The sequence below is a fragment of the Oncorhynchus kisutch genome, linkage group LG9 (genome assembly GCF_002021735.2).
Source record: "Oncorhynchus kisutch isolate 150728-3 linkage group LG9, Okis_V2, whole genome shotgun sequence".
Lineage (NCBI taxonomy): Eukaryota > Metazoa > Chordata > Actinopteri > Salmoniformes > Salmonidae > Oncorhynchus > Oncorhynchus kisutch.
Genome location: NC_034182.2, coordinates 13336159 through 13358900, shown reverse-complemented (window position 1 = coordinate 13358900; position 22742 = coordinate 13336159). Strand labels below are relative to the sequence as shown.

The window sequence follows — 22742 nt, the reverse complement described above, 5'->3', positions numbered from 1 at the left end:
GCTGGGTATATGGGTCCTATGTGCCAAGATATTTTACCTAGAGAGAGAACAGTGCAACAAATCTTTGCGCGCAGTTCGAATCTTACAACCGAACTTCAAAACGATCTTATAATGAAAACGAGGTAGGAAATATATTGAAAAACTAATAGAAAATGTGTTGGTTGATTTAAAAGAAGTAGTATACCAAGATGATTTTTATGCCAGATTTTACATTAGCCTACACTTGAAAAAAGTGTTCCATAACGGTTCTTTGGCTGGCCCCATAGGATAAACCTTTTTGGTTCCGGGTAGAAAGAACCCTTTTGGGTTCCAGGTAGAACCCTCTGTGGAAAGGGTTCTACATGGAACTCAAAAGGGTTCTCATATGGGGACCATCGAAGAACCCTTTTCGGTTTTAGATAGCATCTTTTTTTCTAATAGTGTATTTAATTAAGAATGCAAGGCCAGGATGCGCACTTATACCAACTATTTGTGTCATTGGATGAAATTGATTGAATCACTGATTATATAAAGGTGTTTTCCTTGGGCATTGTCCAGCTCAATGGTCCAGCTCCCAAACCCCGATTGTTATGATGATTATGACGTGTTTAAGTCTTCTGCGGTGATTATCACGTGATTAAATCTTCTGTGGCGGTAGGACGTCCCATTGCCTTCTAGGAACAAACAAGTCACATAAGGGGACAAGAGAGCGCAATAACTGGGAGCTTGTAAAGTGATATTCGTTTATCGTGGACAGTGAAGAGCATCAGTCTATACTTCGGTGAGGCGCGTCAATTTTGACCCACAACGTCAGGAATTCGCAACAGTATTTCAGATTTGAGTGCATCATTGGACACTGATGGTAAGAGAAGTCACATTGGCAACATTTGAGAAGTTTTGCATTATTCTTATTCGGACTTTGCAGAGTCAAACCATAGGAAAATCTGTGCTGTTCGGGTTTTTATTGTCAATGTGTATTTCTTTATGTTGCATCTCATTGACCAACATCTCATGTAGTATGCGAATGTAACTGCGTCATCTGTGATTTATACTTCTTCTGTGTATTGGTTCAAAATAAGGCTACTTTTAATCTATTTTAACATCTGGCAATGATATCGAGTGCTGTACTCTTAAAATGTGGTAGTTTCAAAGTTCTTCTCCTCTTATCGACTATTTGGAGAAGTTGGGCACAATTATGATCGGAGATTGAGAATGTTTGTGTGGGTCTGGGGATTCCAGAGAGTTGTAAACGATCTAGTTACCGCGCCCACTTTTTCGACGCAAACAACTTTCACTCCAAGGAGTTGAGCTGTTGCTGTTGAGGGAATGGCAGTTTATATTAGTTTAGAATAATGTTTTTATTTTCATGAAAATATGTTATTGGAAAGAAGACTTATTTTAATGAAAGTATTTTACGTAAAACGTTTTTTCTTCTTTACGGGACAGGCTAAGAATTTGATCAAACTGCGTCATGAACGCAATGTAGAGAATATGCATCTTTGGCATAGTAGGCCTAACCAATATCCTATTAGTCCTACTGTTCCCTTTATGATTATGCTTTATATAAGATATTCAATATATATAGCTGGAGAGCAACGAATATAATGTACAAACTCCCAGTTTAAGTCTGTACATTTGTTTTTAAACAGTTGACAGGCCATTGCGCAATGCTCAATTGAGTCGACCTCAATTCCCTGGCTCTCGCCCCTGTTTTCCTTAAGATTCTTACCTTACACTCAAAAAAATGCTGGGTTAAAAACAACCCAATTTGTGTTATTTGGTAACCCAGCACTATGTAAATATTGAACAGAACACATGCTGAATTCTTTCTTGAATAACCCAACATTTTGGGTTGTTGGGATTACCCCCAACATGGGTTAATTTAGCATCAATCTGTTTTTTATTCACTTTCATGCAGTGTTGACCCACCGACTTTTAACATTTTATTTTCAGGAGGGGTGGCCTATAAGGGAGGTGGCTATAAGATAATTTCTTTTGGCCACCCGTGAGACTTAAGTGTCATTCTTGTTAATCATGTTCAGTTTGTTCAGTGCAAAATAAAACGATCCTAGAATATTTTTGCACATTACATACATTAATATAAAATGAGTAATATGATTATTTACATATTGTGACAAAGTGCTAACTATCTCAACATTTGGATATACATAGGCTCTTGAGGGACTCATACAGTTGTGTAAGCCTCATTAAAGCTATAAAAGGCTCAGTGTTCAACCTTAAAATGTGATAACAATTAGGGATGTGACAAATGGTAAACATTTCTTAACGTTTAAACAGCCATTTTTAAAAATCGGTTATCCGTTAAAACGCGAAGAAAAATTCATTAAATTCAACGTGAATTCACAATGGAGATGTGCTGCTGCAAGCAACGGTTTGAGGTCTCTCAGACGGTTAAGCATTACACCTGTACCTCCATTACTGTCCCTCAATTCCACTTTGCAAGTTAGCATTTCCTTCTCATTTAACTTGTTAAAGTATTTCCATACAGGACTTTGCTGCCATTTTTCCGAATCTTAACGACGATGACATAGGGGTGGAGAGTTGACTCCAAAACAATTGATTCTTCCACTTCCTCCACGTTGACTCCCATTTCTAAGTGCAAGATTGACTCCTAAGATTCTGTCATTTTGGAATGGAGGAGACTGATTAGTTGTCGTACTTACGAAAATGCAAACACTTGTGTCTTTCATAGCGAGCCAGTGAAGGACAGAGGGTGAGAGTGGGCACAGTATAGGCAGGTTGGCCACCAGGCAGACAGAGTCTGAACTGTGCACTAGGCCTATTGATCGGCAATCAAAAGCTGTATCTTGCAATAGAATGCTGTATCTCGCAATTTCTTGGCTTGCAATGTCTCGCAACATCAGTAAAGCAGGGCCTATCATGAATGAATAGGCTACGATATTCTACACGCAACAAACCAAAGAGTGAACACAAACTCTCACCATTAGCGGAGCACGAGGGAGAGAAATGAGGGGGCAGGCAGAAACGAGCGTATAGGTCTTGGTAATCTGTATCTCGCAATGTCTTGTCTTGCATGCCTTGCAAATTCACCAACGTCTTCCTCTCTGGTTTGACTTAAAACACATAACTTTCCCCAGGCCTTAATTGTCTAGATGTCCATAACATGGAAAATAAATTGTTTTGTGATAACTGCATTTTGTAGGGTAAAAAACTGAAAAACTTTGTTTTTCATTTAGGGATTTTTCTTAATGTTAAAGATCCCAATTTCATTATAAACATGTTAACGTTCACACTCCTAATAACAATACACCAGAACAGATTAACTGGAATGACATTTACTCTCACAGGTCACCAAGTGTCTGAAAGCTAGGTCCCTACTAAAGCTATGCTTCCAGTCTTCTGATCTAACCCGCTCGGTCATATCTCAATAACTCAGCATCAATAACCCAGTATCAACAACCCAACCTTGATATTTTTAAAGAAAACAACCCAACTAAGTGACCGAATGCCTGCAACCCAGCAGTTGAGTCATCCAAGCAACCAAGCAGTTGAGTCATCCAAGCAACCAAGCAGTAGAGTCATCCAAGCAACCCAGCAGTTGAGTCACCCAAGCAACCCAGCAGTTGAGTCAAACCAAGCAGTTGAGTCATCCAAGCAACCAAGCAGTTGAGTCAGCCAAGCAACCCAACAGTTGAGTCAGCCAAGCAACCCAGCAGTTGAGTCAGCCAAGCCACCCAGCAGTTGAGTCAGCCAAGCCACCCAGCAGTTGAGTCAGCCAAGCAACCCAGCAGTTGAGTCAGCCAAGCCACCCAGCAGTTGAGTCAGCCAAGCCACCCAGCAGTTGAGTCAGCCAAGCAACCCAGCAGTTGAGTCAGCCAAGCCACCCAGCAGTTGAGTCAGCCAAGCAACCCAGCAGTTGAGTCAGCCAAGCAACCCAGCAATTGTCATCCAAGAAACCCAGCATAGTGTATGCGTCTCTCAAAGTACAAGATTCAAAAAATCTTATTTTACCTGTTTAATTCATACATATTTTTTTTTTACAAAATTGTATGCATTTTATTTTCAATTTGGCTGTTTCTTTGCATTTTCTTTATAGATGAACGTCTGAAAAGGTTGTCCATCTGATGCATAAAACCTAATGTTCACAATGTGGAATAATGGTTTCTGTTACACAAGCGTGTTTCTTTGTATGAGGGGGCTGGCATTTAAATGCAGACGTAGTTGTGTCCCAGACGCTGTAAAGTTTGCTCAATCCCACCGTGTAACGATTTTTTAGATAAACAAAGGCGTAGAAATGATTCACTGCCTGTCTGGCGCACATTTTTTAGTGTGGTTCCTTCCCATTCACTGATGCTGATAGTGGGTAACTGACTGATACACTCTGGCGGGTAAAACTGTATTTCAAGGAGGCAAAATAATAAGAAAAAAAGATCTAGATGTTTCTAACTTTGATAAGAAAAATTCAGCGAAGGGAAGTTCTCATTATATACCAGGGATAGACTCAGCAAGGCAAATCTGACCAACCTAACAGGTATTTATTAAAACAATTCAGACTGCTACATGTGATCTATTGGATATTAATTAATATTTTCTAGACTTTGCAAGCTGTATAATGGTTTACTTGCTATTGATTTTTTAAATTGAATTGCTGATCAGGGCCTGTATTCACAGAGTCTCAGAGTAGGAGTGCTGATCTAGGACCTGTCCATATAATTATATTCCTTATGATCTAAAAGGCAAAACAGATCCTAGATCAGCACTCCTACTCTGAGAGGCCTAGATTTCCTTGGTGTGTAGAATGTTTGCGTGTCACAAAAAATTAAGAAAGTGTTAATTTAAAACACTAGTATTGGACGGTTGTAACTCGTAAACTACAAAAACGTGTAACATTCCTGAACTTCAGAATGTATACCTTTAACTACATGGGGTGACTAGAAGAGCACATAAAACATTCTCACATGAGGTGAAACATTCTCCATACGTTTTACCGTGCCGCACCATGTGACCTTTTCTCCTGACCTCTCACCTCTGGCAGCCAGAGCAGAGACCAGAGCAGGTGGAGCAGGTTCATTTTTTACATACTTTAGGTGTTCTTCTATTCTGATTCTATGGATGTTGGAGATTTATTTGGTGTGTGGGTCTCTTACCATATGGTTAACTACTAAGTGGGTTAGGTAGGGCAGGGGTACTCAACTCTTACACTATAAGGTCCGGAGCCTGCTGGTTTTCTGTTCTACCTGATAATTAATTGCACCCACTTGGTGTCCATGTTCTACATCAATCCCTGATTAGAGGGAAGCCATGAAAACATGCAGTGGAACTGGCTTCAAGGTCCAGAGTTGAGTTTGAGGGAGGTAGGGCATGTGTGTTTGATCACATAAAATTCAACGATGCCCCTAAAGGGCAAACGCTGAACAGAACAGGCGTGTCTGTGTGTTTAGTGTGTTGGTATGAGTGTGTGTCTAAACCTAGGCCACACCAGTAGTGACCTGGGCCACACCTCATAGAAAAACAGACACCTCACCTTTAACCCTCTCCCTTTCTCTCTCAGGGACATTGAGATGGCATCATCATTATCATCTGATGGGGCCATGTTGGTCTGTGGGAGTATGGAGGAGCTGAAGCGCAGGGCCCAGGGCCCGGTGAGGAGGAACCTGTTTGGGCCTGTGGACCACGAGCAGCTGCAACAGGACTTCCAGAGGCACCTGTGTATGACCGTGGAGTCGGCCAACAAGCGCTGGGACTTTGACTTCAACGCCGGCCGGCCGGCCACCAACAGCGCCAGCATGGAGTGGGAGGAGATGAAGTGCCAGGATGTGCCGGCGTTCTACCACAGCTGTGTGGTAAAGAAGCCGGTGATTGGCATCGCCGGGCGGAGGGCAGAGAGCGAGAATGTCAGGCTGGCGCGGGCATCATCTCCAGGGTCGTCCAGCATTGGAGAGGAGTACCTGGAGGTGACCACCAGGGAGAGCTATAGGATCCAGAGGCCGGAGAAGATGGTGGCCAGCCAGAAGGCAGGAGCAGTCAAACGGAGACAAGCCGCCATAACAGGTCAGTGTCAATGAACGGGAGAGGTGCTGCACTTTTCCCCCTATTGTTTTCCTTCTATTGGGCTTGGTACAAAAACCATACGAAAAAAGGCAATAGAGAGTTAGTAGCCTACAAAATGTTGGAGTCCAGAGGTTAACTTGACTATCGTTATAATAATAATAAATCAATAATATAAATCAATACATTTGTGTATTTTTTTATTATTATTACTCCCACAAGCCCTGAGGTCTTCATTTAAAGAGAGATAATAGAAGTTTACAGGTTGTTTTGAACTTCATATGAACCTGTTATTAACCTGTTAACCTGTTAATAACCATTGAGTGACAGCAGTGAATACCTCAGTGTGCTTGCAAAAGCACTGTATTTTAGGCCTTACAACAACACTGTGTTGTTACCTATGCCATTTTTCCCAAACAGTTTCCCAGTTATAAGCCTTGTTGTGTGTGTCCCATATTCCACCCTATCCTCTATATCTAGTGCACTACTTTTAACCCTATGGGCCCTGGTCAAAATTAGTGCACTATACAGGGAATAGGGTGCCATTTGGGATGCAAATATTATTTCCCTTACATTACTGGGACTGGGAACTAACACCTGTTCTCTCTCTCTCTGCCGGTCATCCACAGAATTCTTTGTTGTGAAGAAGAGGAGGGCCATGCACCACAAACGGTCCTCACTGCAGTAAACGCATCCCAAGAAAGAGCACCATTCAGTGGGCATGCTTCGTTTGGAAATCACCTCATTAAGATGAATTTATAATCTCTGCAGCTTTCTGTAGCGACTCTGACTGTCAAAAAGCTCATAGCTACAAAATGTCTTAAAAACTCCTGACAAACTCTGTTGATTTCCACGCAAGGAAGCTAACTAACGTCCTCTCAGAGTGAAATATCTCTGAGTGGAAATGATGGATATGTTTGTATATATATTTATATATCTGTATTTCATCTATATTTCCTAAGCTTGTATGATTGTCTAAGCTTTAGATTATACTGTGAAATAGTTCAAATACACTCATCAGGAAAAAACCTAAACAGCTCTGTTGTAAGAGACTTCTTCCAACAGTAACCTTGGTATAGTATTTCTTAACCCCTAACCACCTCAGCCCGCTCTCTAACAGCCTCTCTCAGAGTTTTGATAAGAGGAGTTCAACTACTCCTGACCTCACTCCACGTGTCGTCTTCAGTTTCACCACGGCTGTAAAAGTATCAGCCACTCGAGTAAGAGGCCCCGGAGTCACCTCAGGTCAAATTGGCAACGTGACCATGATTAGCCTAGGGTACAAAGGTCAACGGTGAAGTTCCAGCACTTAGGCTATCAGGCGATGGCTGCATCGGTAGGGACTTTTATGATAATGATACATCTTATTGAGTAATAATGCTTCTCAATATATGTTTTTTATGACGGTAATTGTTTTATTCTTAACAACAAGATACTAAAGCGTCATATCAGCTTCTTGGTGTGAGTATTATTACAGAGTGATATAAGGTGTCAGTAGGCAACAAGCTTAAATTAGCTTAAGTTCATGCTCAAATATTGTTATAATGGCAGACATACACTTCACCGTTGGCACCACCGTCTCTGTAAAATTCGTCAAGAACTTCAGTACAAAATGGAATAAAATGTCAAACTGTTTTTATTTAGCCCGTAATCTTTCCATTATCTATTTAGCCCGCTTCATTTTGACCCATTTATCTTACTAAGGTAGTAAAACAGGTTATTGGAAATTGTTTGGTAACAAAACGGAATATACCTTGTATGGTTGGCTTTTGTTGGCTAAATCCTTTTTTACAATGTATCCTTTTCTACTCTTGTCTTTTTATAATGGCAGCCTCTAGGTTTTGAACGCGACTCTTTTCTGTATGAAGGTAATGTAGCATTGACATTATTTGGAGTTGAAGTTATAATGGTGTTGTAGTTCACCAAAGTACATTGATCCTTAATTGCATACGGAACATTCCAAGTTCTGTCAGTAAATGATTCTTTTTTTTATGAGGAGCTGAGCTGTTACACATTTCTATTGCTGTGCTAAAATACTAGACTGTTGTGACAACTGAGGCAGTTGACCAAAAATTGATTTGTGAGACATCTGTAAGCGTTGGCTTGAGACAAGGGACATAGCCATAGACATCCACATGCCTTAAGCATCTCACATATACATCTCAGATATACCTGTGATTAATATACAGTATCACAGATGTATCCATTGGTATTACATTCCAAACTTTATACCATTCATTCTCCAGAGTCACATCGCAATACTGATAGTAATAGTGGCGAAAATAGCAGTCCTACAGGGAGTGCATTTCCCAAAATGAGTCATGTTTGAACAAATAGCCATAATCTGGATTACCTACCTCATTGAGCGATTGACAAAAAAAGTGAAAATAATTGACAAAAGATATACAAAATAAAAATTGTCAAATAATTACAACATATTTGTTGGAAACTACAGGAGATCATTTTGTATTACTGTTCATAGCTGGTTCAGTGGGAAAATGGGTTCAGACCATAGGCTTTAGTTACACATCAGGTAAAATAGTCAGTGTGTCAGAGTGATAGGCCCATTCCAGCTCAAAGCAGGACTGAGGAAACTCAAGTCCTCTGGGAGTCCTGAGCTTTGTTATCTCTGGCCCTCTGGCTTGCTTTGACTGGTTTCCCAGAAGTAGACAGAATGGAGGATAGGGGGGGCAGGGACTTTATTAATAGACCGCAACAGAATGATGTCCGAGACCCTGAATCAAAGTGGTTCTATAACCAGACGAGTAGCCTGTGTTCTAGAGGGCTTTTGTCTGGATCCAAAGAGGTCCTTATATACCACCGCCCTATTGACTTGCCAACGTAGAGACATGTCAACAGAACGTCTTGATTTCCGTTTACACACTTCACCTCACAAATGGAATCGATTATCCATTTTTATTTAATAATATTTTATGGTGTTTTTGTTGTTGTTTTGTGTGTGTTTGGACTTTGCATTTTGGTATACATGCGCCTGTCTTTCAACGTGTTCAAAACAAATCTTTAAAAGTCTGTTAACTTATTTTTAACTATATATTTTGTTTTTGTAGGGAAATAATTCTAAATACCCTTTCGGTAAAACTAATTGATTATGTGTATTGTTGAACTGTCTTTGCACTAAAACATTATTGACAAGATAATTCTATATTTCTGATTTTATAAAAGTACTCTCACGGAAGGGGAAGTGGTTAGAACAAAAACAAACCTTCACTGCTGAACTGGGACACAGACTATGGGCTATCGTAGTTTGGGTCGGACACAAAATGATAAATAGATATTCGGTGCTTTCTTGGTATTACAACAGTGTTAAAACAAGGTAATACTCAGCCATAATATTACTGACTGTACTGGTTTTCCCAGAATTCCCTTGGCAAGCGAACTGTGATAAGCTAATGATCATAGATCTGTATACAGCTACTGGGCTGCTCAATCCTGCATCCCCCCTGGCCCACAGTATCCCAGGTATATCAAAACATAGTATTGCATGCCTTATATGCATGAATGGATAACATAGGTTTTTGATAGGATAATGGTTAATGTATGCCAAGTGTATTACAATGTAATTACATGGGAACAGACTATTAGCTTTGATTCGGTTTGGTAATAGTTTGAAAATAAAATGACACATTTCAATGAGGATTAAATGACCGGTTTTTGGTGCACTGTTGACTTTGATGTTCATTTGTTACAGTATGTTTCAGATTATTAAATATGTAAATAAATAATAGAAATATACTAAAGTATTGTTTGTTTAGACTCGTCTTCATCCATAATTTACTACCTCCTTGTACATTAATATGATCTTCAGTGTCAACAGCTGGAAAATCTAGTAGGCCTACTAATTCTACACATATTAAGTCTACTAATTATATTAAACCTACTAATTATATTAGGGGCGACAGGTAGCCTAGTGGTTAGAGCGTCGGGACAGTAACGGTTGCTTGATCGAATCCCTGAGCTGACAAAAGTACAAATATTTCGTTCTGCCCCTGAACAAGGCAATTAACTCGCTGTTCCTAGGCCGTCATTGTAAATGAGAGTTTGTTCTTAACTGACTTGCCTAGTTAAATAAAAATTAGGCCTACTTAATACTACACATATTTTGACGGTATTATTTTTGCCTTAAAGGCTCCTCCTGGTGGATCTGAAGTGACATAACACGTCTGTAACAGGATGAGCAGAATGTATCCTCTACTGCTCTACAAGGGTGTCTATCCCATTAGTAATTTACCGCGAAAGTCCTTCTGAACAGATCCTCTTAATTTGTGTCCATTTTATATGTGAAAATAAATACAAGTATGCTAATTCAATGTTTCTAAATGCTGGTTTCATTGCGTTGTGTGAATACAGTTTAGGATCATTGAAGTTCAAATTCATTGAGGTGGTTTCCCAAACATATATAGTAAATTCCCTTGTGAAGAAAAAAATATAGGAGTCAACAGTTTAGAAAATGTCAATTTTCTTTTCTTGAAAAAACAAAAGAAACATCACATAGGCTCATTCAAATATGAATTTAAAGTGCACATATGGAGAGAAAAAAACGAACATTCATCACAGATTAAGAACATACATTCAATAAATGTTACAATTAAATACACATTCTATTTCATCAAGTTTAGCAGGCCCTGGACCAGCTGAAATGCACTTGTGACCTTGGTTAAAACCACTACAGTAATTTAGCAACTGATCCCAGTCCAACCAGGAGAACTACTTGTACCGTTTTAATTTACCTACAGTAAATAAAATCAGTATACTTTTACCTCATTTTGAGAAGACAACTTTTTTTTTACATTGATGTAATCTTACTGTTCTTTAAATAAATAAAATATTTCAGAGGCGTGCAGTTAATGTTTACTGACCTTTACAAAGCTGCTTAAAAACTTTATCGGCAAACGTACTTTTTACACTGACCACGTTTAAATACACACCAATATTCCGTTATTATTCGGGGTACTCAAGTGAGTTGATACACGTAAACATCATATCCCGTTTACAATAACCCGAAAAAGTTTTACTGATGCTCCGTATTGGACCGTGTAGCCTACTGGCTAATTTCACCCTTAATTTAGACACTTTCTGTTTATAATTTCTGACAATTAGTAGTCCATTTGTTTGCCAACTATTGTTAGATACATGCAGCTTCTCTTCTGTCATAACTTGTTGTCCCAGAAGACCAAATAAAGTAGTGCTCACCAGAATAATGTTTTACATCGAAAGAATGAACGCAGTAGTAATCTAGCTAAAACCGGTAAAATTGTCTGTTTCGTTTAGCGACCGGGAGAACAGTGGAAAGATTCCAAAAACAATGGAACGATAGGTCTGTGCAAAATGTCCAAATGTCATCAGTTTGACCGGTTTTAATTCAATTAAAAGCTGAGAAAACGATTAAATAGGTTTATGATAAGACTGTCTGCTTGCATAACAGCATCAAAGATAACACATTCCACACGCATTTTCTCAAGAGATGCTGAAAGAAATAATTAATATTTATCCACTCCTGTTCCCGAGACAAAATTAACATTTGTTGCCTAATTTTACTGCAAAAAAATTATATTATGCTACATGGGAGAGGTTGTAGGCCATATTTCAGTTACTGTTTAATCCATATGAATGAGCTACTGTCCAGAATACTGTGTGCATGTAAACGTGGTCACTGACTACATGTATGTGCTACAGGCAATGACTGAAAATCCACCAAGCGGATGTGTGACTGAGATTCTAAGAGTGAGTGGCGGACTTCAGTGAGTGTGTGTTTTGCCTGCCTTTGAAATCTGATCTCTACTAAGCAAATGAGCAGATCCAATCATTCTATACAAGTAATCATTATACACTTCAGTAAACAGGTAAAGGAATTTGAATCATTGACAGCTGCTTGGAACTTCCTATCTCAGACCACAAACATTGAGAGGGCCCTGCCCCCACTCGTAAAAGGCGCTGAAGTAATATCTTTAAAAAACGTGTTTCAGACCAAATATATACATAGATTGGACACACACATTCATAGACATGTTGTACATATATCTACAGTAGTGATCAGTGGACATAATCTGATTGACTGACAGCTAGTAGGCCCCATAGGGAAGGAGTAGGAACAAACATGGCCCCCGTGAGGAAGGCTTCACAGCTGGTATGTCCTTGCCTGTCTGTCCCTCCACATGGCCCGAATCTCAGTCACGATAAGCGGCAAGATGAAGACTATGCTGCCCCCCGTCTGTGAGGCAATCACAACAGGACCAAATATGTCACAAACAGGGACAACACAGTGTCTTATGTAAGATGCTCCTGAGGAGAATAAGTGACTAATTAACAGAATACATGAACATTGTCTCACATTATGGATTAGACAGATGATCTTACCATGACTATGAAGAAGTAGAACACACACATCCAGCCCAGTTTGCTCTCGATCAACGATACCAAGTACTGAAAGACAAGGTAAAATACTCAACATTAAATCAATGGAAAGCACATATTTATGTGTTTACGTATGTACCTATGTACGTATGTATGTATGTATGTATGTATGTATGTATGTGCGTGCGAGTGTGTACTTTCTCGATCTCTAGTGTGTGTTACCTGTCCCGCTGCAGCTCCAATACTCCCGGTCCCGTCCACTATGCCGGTGACGGTAGCCAGAGCCTCCTGACTGCCCCTGAGGGCCTCCTGTCGCCCCAGGTCTGCAGAGATGGCTGAGCTGATCATGTTGGATGGCCCTCCTATGAAGAAACCTGTGGTGGCCAGGAGAGCTGCATTCACCACCTGGTCCGGAGGGGAGTCTGAGGGGGGGACAACACAGGGTTAATTCACATGTTTTTTTTGTGGTTTCTGTATGAGACATATGGTTCTTCATTTTCTCCCCCCCCCCTCCATCAAGGGCTCCCCTTGGTGGTCTAGAATTGACATAACACAATAATGAACCATTTCCATTTTTTCTCTCTCACCTAAAATAAATAATGGGAATACTATTTCTTAAATAAATGGGATCACATTGAAATTGAATGTTGGCCTGAGTAATATAGTGAGATGTTTTGGGCTAGAAAAAGGAGGAAGGTGGATGAAAAAAGGAGGAGTACTCACGACTGTACCCCACCAGGGCTCCCATAGCCAGCAGCAGACTGACGGCTAACACTGGAGCTCTCTTCCCCATGCAGTCTGAGATCAGGCCCTGGATCGTACCACCTGTGTGTGTGTGAGTGAGTGAGTGAGAGAGAGAGAGAGAGGACAGAGAGCAGAAGATTAATACACAATTTGCGGTCCCGTCTTAAGGGCTTTACACAGTCCACGCAAACAGAGCAGACGGAGGTCCATTTGCGTCGCGTTCCAAAAACTCAGTCGCACAAATGTACGTGGAACTACGTTAGAGAGCGATGCAAACGGACCTCCATCGGCTCCATTTGCATAGACTACGTAGACCCCTTCAGACAGCATAGATAAATGACTCTGCATAGCTAGCTAGGATGTTACCACAGCTAAACCGCAGTCAACAACACCAATGCCAATGTCATTCATATTAACCAGTCAATACAGCCAGCGGTAACTAGGCCTGGGCCGGAAAACTCACCTATGATGCCTCCCACGTCGTACCACACAGAGAGCCTGTCGGCCTGGGCCTCCTTCCAGCCAAAGTTCCTGCTCAGGTAGAAGGGCAACCAGAAGAAGAAGGAGTAGTTCACCAGCTTCAGACACGCGTACGCCAGGGAATACTGGGGAGAGAGGATGACAGTCACCAGTTACTGAGAGAGTCATCACAGAAAGCCAGAACTAAAATCTTCATATCTACAGATGCTCCATAATACAATACTTGCTTTATTGGTTCTGGGAGGAGAAGTTGAGAGAAAGAGACTAACGCAACTAGTGACGTCTTCACCCCCCCCCCCCCCCCCCGATGCCTAAACAAAACTGTCAGCTAAAGAACAGAGACAGAATGAAAACGCTTAAACAGGGAGGGGCAGATAGCAGAGAGGCAGGGAGGATAATAAGATGATAGAGATATAGAAATAGATATTGATATAGATGGGGAGGGGTGAATGAAAGAGGGAGATAGCAGGGTGAGTGCGAGAGAGTGAGTGGGTGACAGCTAGCCAGAGTTAGAGGGATCACGAGAAAGAGGGACACAGAGACACAGAGAGCTCTAGTAATATCCCACTCACAGGCAGCACCCCGGGCAGGCAGAAGGCCTGGCAGAATCCGATGGCTTTGGGTGTTTCTCGCGGCTCCTCATCCCCCTGCTGGATGGTGTAGTACCCTCCGTCACACACCTCCTCCGATCCCTCCTCTTCCTCATCCTCTTCATCACTCATCAGAGGCCTGTGGCTGTCTGCATCTCTCTCCACTGGACTCGGACTTGTCTCTGACTCCAAACACAGACCTGATGGGACAGAGAAACGACACTCGTCATCAAAAGAGTCACACAGTACATCATAGCTATATGAGCTTTATATCATATTCCACATACAGTATTACAACATCCTCACAATTTTTTTAAAGTGTTTATTCTATTCTACTGAGCCATTTACTTTATGTTCGTATTTTGATCTTTTATTATTTCTTATTCTTGTTGCATTTTCGAGGAGGATCCTGCTAGTAAGCATTTCATTGGACGGTGTATACCATGCGTATCCTGTACACACGACTAATTGAACTCGAAGCTTGAAGTGAAAAAAAAGTACAGTACGATACAATGATAGGGAGACAATACCAGATCAATGAGGGAAACTGAGAATGCGTGGACCCAATACTCACCCACTTCTTTAGGGGAGGTGAGCAGACCAAAGAACACCACCACCCCACCGGCAAACTGCAGCACTGAAGTGACCAGGAAGGCATACTGCAGAAACACAGCATAACACTGAGGTGCCTTGTATTGGGAATTGTGCTGTTCATACTCTGTGCTTTCATGTTTTCTTCCCTGGGACCACAGATGGACTACATAACTAACTATGTAGCAAGGGGTTGAGAGAAAGACAATACCGCGTAAATTCACTTTTCTCGAGACAACAATTTGTTGACCTTTTCTTCTAGACTTACTGACTAGACCATACCAGGTATTGTCTATGCAACATGTCCCTTTTTCATCTAGACCTTATAAAAAGGTGGATCCCAGAGCAGATCTGTAATATGTATATCTGTGTGCATCTGCACTCACCTCATATCCGTACTTGAGAACACTGGATGCCAGGAAAGCTCCCAGAATGTTCCCAACAGAGGCACAGGCACTCCACAGGCCAAACACAAAACCTCGCCTGGAGGGAGGAGGAGACATACAGCGGTTACAACACTCTAAAGAACATGCACAATACACACAACATACTCAACACAATACTCAATTAGAATAAATCAGTACATCACTTCCTGTCCATATGATTTCAATCACTTTCTGACTGCAACCCTTCGATGTAAAATAAGATCTTAGATTATTTAAAATAGGGTCTAAGCTACAACATTTGTGAAAATGAGTCAAATCTGAGTTCACGTGTTTTTAGATAATTGGCGTTAATGCTTAAATGTTATTTTATTAAAAACATTTTAAAAAAAAGAAATCATAGAATAGATTGACAACCCCATTTGTAAACTTTTAAATTATATCAAACTCAACCATTTATCTTTATCAGAGATAAAAACATTGACGTCCCATGGTAGGGTGGGGTATTGTTACAGGTTTTGTTTTTCCATTTATGTTTTGAGGTTGGACTTTAGCACGTATAGCTTGTTAGCAAGTAGGGCGCACCGATTGGTGTCACCTCGTTAGTCAGTACAGTGGGGCAAAAAAGTATTTAGTCAGACACCAATTGTGCCAAAAGTTATCCTACGTAAAAAGATGAGAGAGGCCTGTACTTTTTTCATCATAGGTACACTTCAACTATGACAGACAAAATGAGAAAAGAAAATCCAGAAAATCACATTGTAGGATTTTTTATGAATTTATTTGCAAATTATGGTGGAAAATAAGTATTTGGTCACCTACAAACAAGCAAGATTTCTGGCTCTCACAGACCTGTAACTTCTTCTTTAAGATGCTCCTCTGTCCTCCACTTGTTACCTGTTTTAATGGCACCTGTTTGAACTTGTTATCAGTATAAAAGACACCTGTCCACAACCTCAAACAGTCACACTCCAAACTCCACTATGGCCAAGACCAAAGAGCTGTCAAAGGACACCAGAAACAAAATTGTAGACCTGCACCAGGCTGGGAAGACTGAATCTGCAATAGGTAAGCAGCTTGGTTTGAAGAAATCAACTGTGGGAGCAATTATTAGGAAATGGAAGACATACAAGACCACTGATAATCTCCCTCGATCTGGGGCTCCACGCAAGATCTCAACCCGTGGGGTCAAAATGATCACAAGAACGGTGAGCAAAAATCCCAGAACCTCACGGGGGGGGGGACCTAGTGAATGACCTGCAGAGAGCTGGGACCAAAGTAACAAAGCCTACCATCAGTAACACACTATGCCGCCAGGGACTCAAATCCTACAGTGCCAGACGTGTCCCCCTGCTTAAGCCAGTACATGTCCAGGCCCGTCTGAAGTTTGCTAGAGAGCATTTGGATGATCCAGAAGAAGATTGGGAGAATGTCATATGGTCAGATGAAACCAAAATATAACTTTTTGGTAAAAACTCAACTCGTCGTGTTTGGAGTACAAAGAATGCTGAGTTGCATCCACGTTCTGACCATAGTTCTTTTGTGTTTTCCTTGTTTTAGTGTTGGTCAGGACGTGAGCTGTGTGGGCATTCTATGTTGGTTGTGATGTTTGGTGATGTATCGTGTTTTGTTTTGGGTTTTCGCTGTCCAGTGTTTGTAACTAGGTTTTTGGGTTGGTTTAGCGCCAGTGTTTTGGGCATTCACCCATGTTTTGGACCTGTTACGTTTTGAAGGACATTAAAGCATTTTCCCGTTCATTTCGCTCTCTGCATCGGACTCCTCACTCATTTCACTCACCCACCGTTACACCTACTGTGAAGCATGGGGGTGGAAACATCATGCTTTGGGGCTGTTTTTCTGCAAAGGGACCAGGACGACTGATCCGTGTAAAGGAAAGAATGAATGGGGCCATGTATCGTGAGATTTTGAGTGAAAACCTCTGTCCATCAGCAAGGGCATTGAAGATGAAACGTTGCTGGGTCTTTCAGCATGACAATGATCCCAAACACACCGCCTGGGCAACGAAGGAGTGGCTTCGTAAGAAGCATTTCAAGGTCCTGGAGTGGCCTAGCCAGTCTCCAGATCTCAACCCCATAGAAAATCTTTGGAGGGTGTTGAAAGTCTGTGTTGCCCAGCAACAGCCCCAAAACATCACTGCTCTAGAGGAGATCAGCATGGAGGAATGGGCCAAAATAGCAGCAACAGTGTGTGAAAACCTTATGAAGACTTACAGAAAACATTTGACCTCTGTCATTGCCAACAAAGAGTATATAACAAAGTATTGAGATTAACTTTTGTTATTGACCAAATACTTATTTTCCACCATAATTTGCAAATAAATTCATAAAAAATCCTGGATTTTTTTCTTCTAATTTTGTCTGTCATAGTTGAAGTGTACCTATGATGAAAATTACAGGCCTGTCTCATCTTTTTAAGTGGGAGAACTTGCACAATTGGTGGCTGACTAAATACTTTTTTGCCCCACTGTATGTGTTACACCTGTGCTGGTTTCCACCACGTTAGGGGAACGTGTTTTACTTGTCCTGGCCCAGGTGCTATTTTAAGAGCGGCACTTGTCTTGATAGATGTGGAGGGTTAACACCTTTAGTTGGCACTCCCTATTTTGATTTCTAGATAAACAATCCCTTATCTGATTTTGTTTTGCTTCCTGTCTTTAAGTTAGGTGTGGATTTTTCTTTTGTTTGCCTCTTCTTGGGCAAATTTAGTTGGTGTCCTTTAGGTTACAGTGTTTGTTGCTAGTCAACTTTCAGTGGACACGCCCATGTCTTTCAGAACCTCTCCTAAAACCCCATCTGTTTCAACTTGGTTGTTGGTCAGTGACTGTTAGTTCCCCCTTCTGTTTGCCTGACATTTTTGGTTTTCTTGCCGGGGAACGAAACAGTTATGCAAAGTGGGTCAACTTTGAACACCTATCTCCTGAATGTTTTGGCATTCAGGTCTAAAATGTTACTTTGTGACCAATTTCACCATGCGCAAACATGTATGACAGGCTTCTGGCAAATCAAAAGGGGTGTCGTCAGAAAGCGATTGAAATCATATGGAACGACCCCACAGTTAAAGCAATCCCCTAAGGCTGCTGTTTGTAAAGACAACTTCTGATTGTTGACAATCAGGGAGCCTAACTCAATCTGTGTGAGTGATCGGCATTGATCAGTAGTGATCAATGTAGATTGTTTTGACAATATCGCAATGTTATTTTTCCACTAGTTTTCTGTACCTGCACCTAATCTCCAGTATTTTTCCTTCATAGCTTGTTCTCCATCTTGTTTTTAGGGAGTCCATTTGTTTTCAACACTTTTATTTCCCTGACTGACCAAAACTCTCATGGCTCTCCCTCTGACATATGGTGTTTGGAACATCGAATCGCAATAAAAATCACAATATCGAATCACAATACATATAGAATTGTGGGAATCGCAATAAATATCTTATCGTTATAATATCGTATCGTAAGGTCCCTGGCAATTCCCAGCCCTATTGATCAGTGTTGGAGTATACTAGTGTCATGACAGAGAGAGGGACATGATACTCACCCCGACTTGCCGAACCAGTTCCCCATGACTGCCACCACACAGGGCCAGACAGCAGACTGCAGTAGGCCGTTCAGCACCCAAAGGCCACAGTACAGGTAGATGTTATAGAACTGCAGCCACTCAGTCAGGGTACCAAACACAAACTCCTGGGAAGTGAAGGAGGGAAAAACAAAAGGTTATATTGGATTACGCCATCAATAGAGCACAATGAAATGTAACGGGATCAAAATGCAGAATCTGCAGTATATATGACTATTGTAGTATCTACGTTTGAACTAAGTACCTATTGTAAAAATCTGATGTAACAACTGTGTAGATGTATGTGAAATATAAAAAGCAATGCCCCACTTACCACTATGGCTGAACCACACAGACCAAAGGAGAGGACATACCGGAGGTTCATGCGGTCTCCGATCACTCCACTCATATATAGGCCCTGCATGAATATTGAACAACACACGCATATTTACTCTGTCCTCCTGCTTTGACTATTTAACTATGACTATAAAAAATATATATATTTAACTTGGCAAGTAAGTAAAGAACAAATTCTTATTTTACAATGACGGCCTACCCCAGCCAAACCCTCCACTGCAGGTCAGCACTCAACCTGTTTACAACTACCATATATCCTCAAGATTATAACCTGTAATAAGAACTCTAGGCTATACGTCACTTCCTGATGACAGGGTCTGGAAAGCACAGCCACACAATCTTTTGTCACGCCCTGGTCTAAGTATTTTGTGTTTTTCTTCATGTATTGGGTCAGGCCAGGGTGTGGCATGGGGTTTTTGTATTGTGGTGTGTTTTGTCTTGGGGTTTTGGTGTGTATGTATTGGGATTGTAGCTAGTGGGGTTATCTAGCAAAGTCTATGGCTGTCTGGAGTGGTTCTCAATCAGAGGCAGGTGTTTATCGTTGTCTCTGATTGGGAACCATATTTAGGTAGCCATATTCTTTGAGTTTGTGGTGGGTGATTCTGTTATGGTTTTCTAGGTGTGAAGGAGAGTCGGACCAAAACGCAGCGTGTAGATTGCGATCCATGTTTAATGAATAACGTAAACACGAAGTAACACAAACACTACAAAACAAAGAATGTAAATAACAAAACGAAAACCGAAACAGCCTATACTTGTGAAAACTAACAAAGATAGGAACAAGGACACTAAGGACAATCACCCACAACAAACTCAAAGAATATGGCTGCCTAAATATGGTTCCCAATCAGAGACAACGATAAACACCTGCCTCTGATTGAGAACCACTCCAGACAGCCATAGACTTTGCTAGATAACCCCACTAGCTACAATCCCAATACACACACACCAAAACCCCAAGACAAAACACACCACAATACAAAAACCCCATGCCACACCCTGGCCTGACCCAATACATGAAGAAAAACACAAAATACTTAGACCAGGGCGTTACATATTTAGCACAGCTGAGTGGGGTCAAAGGTCAGGGTTCAGAGTGGGGAGGTCAGAATAGGGAATGTGAGAAGACGGCATCAGTGTGCTTGTTTCCATGTTGATAATTAAAGATAATATTCACGAATTAACACCACAGTAAACTTTCAGTGTGGGGCAGGAGAGAGAAGTAAATCTGACATGACTGATTAGGTTACATTGACTCACTGTTGCTAGACTACCAGTACGCCCCCCCCCCCCCTCCCCCCCATGACCCCAGCTGGCCCTGACACTCACCACGGCGTAGGAAAACAGGAAGATGGTGTCAAGGACACCCAGGAACAGAGTGGCTTCATCGGAGTCTGCAAACAGGTTATTCTCCTCCCATGTCTGGAGGAAGATTCCGAATAGACAATCAAAGATACATACAGTAACACAATAAATAAACATTATATCATATCAAACATAAACATTTTCAGAGCAACTGAACAAAGGGATTTATTTAACCATTTGACCATTAGTATTAGCTGTACTTCATGGTCTGTTTCAGTACTCATCAGTAGCTCCACACGTGATAACACTTCCTCATCCACTACACAAAACAAAAAGTAAATATTGAGGACTGCACCTGAAGAGATCACTAAACAAATCCAATAGTGCAAACTAAGGCAAAATAGCAGACATCCAGGAATTAAGTCATTATATCAGAGGCCATCTTTTAGATGAGGCGAAAGGGGGGGATAATTCAAGGAAGTGAATCCGCATCCTCCTGAGTACGTACCTCCCTGGGTGAGAAGGCAGGAGAGCTGGCATTCTGCACAGAGGGAGTCCACTGGGCTGAGATGCTCACTTTCACATTACTGAAGGTCTTCCTTGAGGCGTGCAGGAGGACATAGCTGGAGGGAGAGGGAGGGGAGACTTAATAAAGCCCTGTTACATTCTTAGCAGAACAAGGGACCAGAAACATCCAGGGCCTTCCAATGATGTGTTTAGCTGTTTAAAGCAGCTGGTGTGTAGGTCAGTACTCAACCCGTTTACAACTACTATATAACCTGTAATAAGAACTCTAGGCTACACGTCACTTCCTTATGACAGGGCCTGGAAAGCACAGCCACAAAATCTTTGGCACAGCTGAGTGGGGTCAAAGGTCAGGGTTCAGAGTTAGGGAGGTCAGGAGAGGTAATGTGAGCAACACAGGCACAGATTCAGCGTTAATCAGATTCTTTCTGCTCAACTGTCTGATACGTTCACTTTCTCCTAGTCTGATAACAACCAGTCTGACCAAGAAGCAATGATGTCATTTTTTTTTTTTTTTATCAGTGGAGAGCTGTATAGGACTGTGAGTACTGTAGCATGTGCCAGGCATAAGCATGTGCTGGGGCCCCTGGCTTAGTACTGTATTTACTTAAGGAGGATGTAGGCCTATATGAGCACAAGTGAGCCTGCGTATCAAATGCGTATGTATGCTCTGATTTAAGTGCTTGTGTAGAGAACATTTAGGCCAAAGAGAACTGGAATGAGAACTCTGAACAATCAGAGGGTCTTATACCAGATCCCTACAAGGCTGGTGGGAGTTCAGGAGTTGAGTTTACCTAAAGAAGGTGAGGAGGAAGGCGACCAGGTGATGGTGGGTGTACTGCGCCAGGAAGCCACAGCACGGGGACGACATCACAGGGGTCACCAGGAGGGATAGGAGGGGGTGGAGGCCTTCAAGGGAACAGCAGTAGGAGGCAGGAGTGATAGGGGGTTCAGCGAGGGAACAGCACCACAGTAGTTTATCCAGCAGTACAGCCTAGATCACAGGACAGCAGCAAACACAACTCTAAGTCAGAAACACAGCTTTGCCTGAAAAGAGAGAACTGGGATTTAAAGTCCTATGAGACCAAGTGGATATTTTTTACCTTAGTAAACATTGGTAAACGGTATAGGATATAAAGCCATAAACAGGGGACCAAAGGTTTTGGTTAGCCTCTTCCAAAGAATAAAGTCACAAGCTTGTTCCCATTAACCTACTTCCCATCATGGGACCTTACTGTTAGTTAAACAGCCAACAAACCTTGGAATCTGGTCTGAAACCTTTATCTGGTGTAAACACCCTCTGAATCACACTCTGCCAATAAAGGCAGCAACATACAACAAAAATTGAGATTTCCTTGCTTACTTTTTCCATGTACTGATTCTAGATAGGAAGAATATAGCTATTGGTTTGCAATAAATATCCTTGGGAGCTGTCTTCTGTCTGCTTCTGTTGCTGGCCAGCAGTGCAGCACTTAACTCAAGTGACTCACTCTGGTGATAGGTAATGCATATGGAATACACTAGCTTGATACTTCTCTTTCACTAAATATACATTTGGCATTGGATAACACTATATGGAAATGCAAATATGTAATCAAGATTGAGGTCAAACGGATAAGGACTTACCTTTTTAATACCTAAACAGCGACGCTAGCTTGAGATCATCTGTTTACAGTCCAGTCTGCCATTGTACAGTGTAGCAATCGGTTTCTTTTTGTTTTCTTCTGCTGTGGTTTCACATTTCCTACTGCCACCAACAGGACTGGAGTGTACCGGAAGTGAAAGCTTGCATCACAGATCCACATGCCCCTAGT

General features: G+C 41.5%; 2 protein-coding genes and 1 long non-coding RNA gene across 5 annotated transcripts; 2 read left to right on the top strand and 1 right to left on the bottom strand.

Moving 5' to 3' along the window:
• On the top strand, nt 1–9781 carry LOC109896771 (cyclin-dependent kinase inhibitor 1B). 2 transcript variants are annotated; one of them, XM_031831926.1, is made up of 3 exons: nt 1–122; nt 5513–6012; nt 6639–9781. In XM_031831926.1, the coding sequence occupies exons 1-3, from the start codon at nt 10–12 to the stop codon at nt 6695–6697; spliced, it is 672 nt and encodes a 223-aa protein (XP_031687786.1). In that variant the 5' UTR covers nt 1–9; the 3' UTR covers nt 6698–9781. The 2 variants fall into 2 exon arrangements, with proteins under 2 accessions (XP_031687786.1, XP_020346699.1); XM_020491110.2 differs by having other exon boundaries at nt 41–841.
• Nucleotides 9315–22697, bottom strand: LOC109896770 (sugar phosphate exchanger 3). Of its 2 annotated transcripts, none has more exons than XM_020491109.2 (14): nt 22555–22697; nt 21723–21922; nt 20912–21026; nt 20428–20520; nt 19076–19159; nt 18724–18869; nt 15173–15269; nt 14770–14854; nt 14178–14395; nt 13589–13730; nt 13105–13206; nt 12604–12803; nt 12385–12450; nt 9315–12238 (listed from the first exon to the last, which is right to left on the bottom strand). In XM_020491109.2, exons 2-14 carry the CDS (start codon nt 21797–21799, stop codon nt 12146–12148), a joined length of 1518 nt encoding a protein of 505 aa, XP_020346698.2. In that variant the 5' UTR covers nt 21800–21922; nt 22555–22697; the 3' UTR covers nt 9315–12145. The 2 variants fall into 2 exon arrangements, with proteins under 2 accessions (XP_020346698.2, XP_031687785.1); XM_031831925.1 differs by having other exon boundaries at nt 21723–21837; nt 22555–22696.
• On the top strand, nt 12355–13026 carry LOC116375267 (uncharacterized). Its single transcript, XR_004211006.1, has 2 exons — nt 12355–12462; nt 12618–13026. It is a non-coding gene; the product is annotated as an uncharacterized LOC116375267 (long non-coding RNA).
• Nucleotides 22698–22742: the final 45 nt, after the last annotated feature.